Here is a 5,491-nt window from a genome sequence, read left to right on the forward strand (position 1 = left end):
CTAACGATCGTCCAAAATGTTCTTTCTATGACTCTTGTCTAACGATCGTCCAAAATGTTCTTTCTATGACTCTTGTCTAACGATCGTCCAAAATGTTCTTTCTATGACTCTTGTCTAACGATCATCCAAAATATTCTTTCTATACTAAGACTTCTGCCTTTTCTCCCCATAGCCAAGTCTTAAAATATAATACCAGATGTAAAAACTTGGAGTGTAGAGTTCTTCACCTTGTGCATCGCAGATGATCACCGACACTTTCAAACTGAAGAAACAAATCGACTGATCAATCGAACTCAGGGAGTCTATGACAATACACTACTTTAGAAAGCAGACCACAGAGCCTAGTATTTGATATCAATAACAATTTGAGCCATAACTTTAATTTTTTCTCGTTTCCACTGACATATGTATCTCCCTACAAACATCATCATATCCCAAATTTAAATTACCTGTTTAAATTTTCACAATTCATTTTAAATAAGCACTGCAGAATTTAAGTAAATACAATCATTAGTTGGAAATAAAAGTTCAAGGAAAAAAAATGAGTTTCAAAGCCAGGGGCAGATACAAGAATCTATGCCTGAGTGTAGCCGATTGGTATCTGTGATCTCCCCTGAACTGTATGTAGAGTCAGACAGAAAAAAAAATCATTCTCTCTCTCTCACTCTGTCTGGTCACACACAAAGCTTGTACAGAGGTCCTTGCTGCCAGACGTGTCTGCAGAATTATTCCTCCATTAACTAATTGATACCACCTCCATTCACTCGCAGTAAAATAAATTATATCCTCCGCTTGAAGCAGAGCAAACAAATGAAATGTGACTAGAACTTTGGGACCTCATATAAAGATCTTTTTTTTCTTTAAAATCCTCCCTTTTTAATTTGATTCCTTTTATTCTAAAATGTTTCAGGGGTGGGAGGAAGGGAGGGAAGGGATCAAATTTAGCTGAAACATAGACTTCTGTGCTGGTTATAATGAGAAAACCCTTTGTCTGCCAATAAAAAATGCATTTAAAATGTTCTCTAACAGTGAAATGAAATGAAATGACAATATTCAATTTGAAAATGAGTGGTCCGGTAGGTCTATCCCCCCTCAAAAAAGAACCCATACTCATAGCTCGATAAGCAGACATACAGATCTCCCTGTTCTGATGAAATAACGTATGGCTAAATGCATATATCTCTACGGTACGCTCAGAATATCATAACACAATGCATAATAATTATAATAATAATAACAATAACAATAATAATAGTAATATGTCACAAGAAGGAACAGTGGTACGTGTACTGGACAAACTTTCCTCCACAACACTTTCCCCACAAGACAGATGTGTCATGGCGCGGTGGAATCAGGCGCTCGGCTATTTTGGTGCATGTTGAATTTTTAGGCAAATCTAAAATCCTGTTTATTTGCCTTCTTTTATTGGGGAAAAAATACTAATCTATTTTGAATAGAATTCTAGATATTTGTGATAGAAGGAGATAGGAGGTTCTGGTGTCGCAGGCAAAATCAGCAAGAAAAAAATAGCCTCCTAAGTCTGGTGATCTCCAAAGCTTGCGGAATCAGTAAATTTACTTTCTTTTTTGTACCTTAACCAATATTTTTCTGTGAAATCGACACAGAAATGTGTTTTTAAATAGACGTTAGAGGCATTGAACTAAAAAAACGTTTTAAGTTAAAGAAAAATACCCAAAGAGCAGAAAAATGATTGGGGGGGGGGGTGTTTCGGTTTCATTATTTTGACGAGCGCCTGATTTCACCACAATGCCTCACAAATACTGAATTGATCAATAGAAGCACAATCACATCACATGACACCACGTGGATGACAACAATCTTTACAGCAACTCATCTGACAAGAACCCATGGAATTATGGGTAAAAGTAAAGTATAAGCCCCCCATGTCTTCACACATCACAATATAACAAACGACCATGACTTCGCACATCCCAATATTATAACAAACGACCATGACTTCAGACATCACAATATAACAAATGACCATGACTTCACACATCACAATAAAACAAACAACCATAACATCGCACATCCCAAACATCACCGCTCACTGTTTCCTGTTCCTGCAAGACGGAGCACCAACCCCACTGTGACCCCAACGGTTCTAAATGTGGGACTATACTTTACTTTTACCAATAAATAGCCTATAGCACTATGATATTCCAGTAATTTCACCTTCTAATTCACCATAAAGTGCAGAGCTTGTCCATTTTTTAAAGCCAGCACTCACTTCTAAAATCTTAAAAAAGCTCAAATTTTTGTGTCACCTTCAGGTTATTGATGCATGCTAAACAAAAAAAGATAGTAAAAAGCACATTTTTGACAGGATAAAGGATATCCAGTGATGATTCTAATTAAAAAATAAGATCGTCTGGAAAAAGGTAGGATAAAACTTGTGTTTATGGTTGTCTAGCTTTGTATCTCATCAGAAACACATACGTTTTTAGCTCTTCAACAAAACACTGTTGAATTCTTTGTGATCCATTATGGTCAATTCACACATTTCTCAAACACTTCTCTTCAAACAAACCAACTTAATTAATCTCGTAAATACTATAAATCCACACATTCTGTTAAATGAAAGCTAGCACAACATGAAGATATACCTGGAACTCATCAGTCACACATTTCTTCATGAAATAAGCACACAATAACAACAACAGACATAATAAATTAACTGACTTCAGAGACGTGAGCTGGATGCATAATGTTCATCAGCATGAGCAATATAATACACGTGATAGAAGGGAATTTGTCTTTGCAACACTTCTCCTGCTTGTAGCGGTTATAGCATTGACAGCCTGAGAATAGGCGCCTTATGACGATTCATTTCCTCCTCCTGTTGGTCGATAAAGTGTTCTGTCTTGACCGTTGGACATCTGGTCAAGGACTCGGAGAATTGAGGCTAATGGCTTCCACACACACACACATAAACACACACACACACACACATAAACACACACACACACACAGTACTTCAAGACCACAAACACAGCCCGTACTAGAAGACCACAATGGGTAAAAATTATCAAACTAATTTATTACCTTTAGCATGTATAGGCCTACACACAATTGAACCTAGTTTACAATCACCTGTCCAAGACAATCCCCTGTACAAATGACCACTTCCTCCCTGAGTGTTTTTCTATATGCGAGGTATCGTGGTGAAATCAGGTGTTGGTCAAAATAATGAAATTAGGGGGGCTCTCATGGCCAAGAGGTTAAGGTGTTGGCCTCTCATTCAAAGGTCCCGGGTAGCGACCAAAAAATTTTCTTCTATAAAATTGTCTCCTTTCACCTCCTTTCCTGCTCTCTAGCAATGTTCTGTTATCTGCTTTCATTTCCACTTTCTGCCCCCACCCCCTCACCTCCTTTGTCCCCTACTCTGGGCTCCTGACTCTTTCTACTGCTACTCCATGGCTCCTCCTTACTGCTGTCTTTCTGCCACACCCCTGATCTTCTAGTAGGAAAGATCTACACCTAGCCTTCTCGGACAAGGGCGAAACATCTCGGATGGCCCGTGTGCAAGTTGCGCACGTTAAAGATCCCTTGGAGGTCTAAAATCGATTAGAATAGGCTTCGGCCACCACCCGGGCAAAATTCAAAATTTCCTACCAACTGAAAGAGTTTTATGTGTCCCGCGCGCTCATATGACCTTATGCAGTTGCGAGCGCCGTAAATCACTTTACAAAAACAAAAACAAAAATAATGAAATTGAAGATATCATCATTTTTTCTCCAGTTTGACCATTCTTTTCCAATTTTTAAAAATTGTTTATTCTCAAAAACGTTCAAATCAAACAAAGCAAAGCCTTGCATTTGAGATTATTTATGAAAGGAGTTGAATGGGAAATCGATCAAAATACAATGAGTTCAAACTTTAAAATTTGATTTTCTATAGGCCTACTTCAGAAAACGTGAACTTTGATCGTTTCTCCCTTTGTGGCCCTCAAGTATGTCCATAGTTGAGAATCTACAAACGGACGTAAGTAACCACATACACATACAATGCAAACACAAAAGGCGTAGATTCTGTGTGATTTTAAGTCCCTTTTGTTCAACATTAAACCCTGTGCTGGTGTATGATATGGTGAAAATGTGACAACAAAGCCCTCATGACCCTTTATGATATGTCAAACTTCGTCATTAACTTAGCCAGAGGTGGCTTTATCCTTTGTATACATTTGGTACTGGAAAAGACCTTCCCCTCCCCTGCAGAAGTCAAAAAGAAATATTGCTGCAGTTTTGAATGTTTCTTATATCTGAACATTATGAATTGTTCTTATATCTGAATGTCATAGATTATTCTTACATCTGGACATTATGAGTTTTTCTTACACCTGAACTTTACGAATATTTTCTTATATTTGAACATTACAAATGTTTGTTACAAATGAACATTAGTCCTTGGGACATCTCATTAGAATGGCTACTTGAATATCCAAACAGGTTTATAATAATATGACCTTATGCCTTATGCAGTTGCAAGCGCTGTAAAACTCTTACTAAACAAACTTGAACATCCAGTACTATAGTAGGGCCATGGTGAGATTTTTGCTTCAGCTGCTCATCAGTACGAATTGTGATTGATCTTTGCGATTGATGCAATTATTGATGATGATTGTGTATAATTTGATATAATGATTGATCTATAGAAATCTGGTACAATGATTGATCTGTATGAATCTGGTACAATGCTCAGCAAAGGGATAGATCTAAGTGACAAAGAGTTGTGCTGTTTGACACACCATGCAACGATTTCTCGACCAGCCCCTAGGCTTCTGAACTTGTGAGGAAGTTTCCTACATGGCATGGGAATGTATCAGACCATCTGGGTCCAAAAAGAAGCCTCGTCTCGTTGTGGGTGGGTGGGATTTTCAGTTCCTCCGCCTCGCCTCTACCCTCTGCGGCGCTGACCACTACATGCGCAGGCATGGAATTTGAAGGGGTTTATCATTCATCATGCTGGGACGACCTTGACATTTTTTCACGTCTTCTCTAAGGTCAGGTTGGAATCATGGTAGGTGTAGCAGTATTACCTACCATCTTTTCATCGTTTAAGCTAATGGCAGTATGAAGGAACAACAAATATCAACGACCCCCATCTGTTTCACAGTCACAAAGAGGATCGAATGCCCCAGTCATACGGACATAGAAGAGAACGAATCCTTTTTCTCCTTTTTCAGAAGAAGAGTAACAAAAGCACCGTAGAACAATAAAAAGGACGTTGCTTCCAGGAAGTTGGATAAGGCTCTGCTCGCAGTTCGTCCCGAGTCCTGCATCCTCCATGTTGAAGCGGAAACTGTCACTGGTCTGTGACCGGTCGCTGACCAGGAGACCTAGCGATCGTCATCGCTGTCGTTCCCAGCCAGAAAGTCTGAAAGTTTCTTCTCGTCAGTTTCGGAAACTGAGGGTCATACGTTGGTCTCTGACTTCTCCGTGAGGGCTCCGCATTCTGGGGGGCATTCCAA

At 39.0% G+C, this 5,491-nt stretch overlaps 1 protein-coding gene across 1 annotated transcript in view; it reads right to left on the reverse strand.

The window, feature by feature from the left end:
* Positions 1 to 3,788: 3,788 nt before the first annotated feature.
* LOC106013970 overlaps positions 3,789 to 5,491 on the reverse strand; it is a gene marked incomplete in the record, with an annotated part of 23,993 nt that continues 22,290 nt past the window's right edge. The window contains 1 exon segment of the mRNA XM_013090931.2: positions 3,789 to 5,491. Coding sequence (XP_012946385.1) covers positions 5,435 to 5,491 — 57 coding nt within the window.

This window comes from Aplysia californica, unplaced genomic scaffold (assembly GCF_000002075.1).
Source record: "Aplysia californica isolate F4 #8 unplaced genomic scaffold, AplCal3.0 scaffold01693, whole genome shotgun sequence".
NCBI lineage: Eukaryota > Metazoa > Mollusca > Gastropoda > Aplysiida > Aplysiidae > Aplysia > Aplysia californica.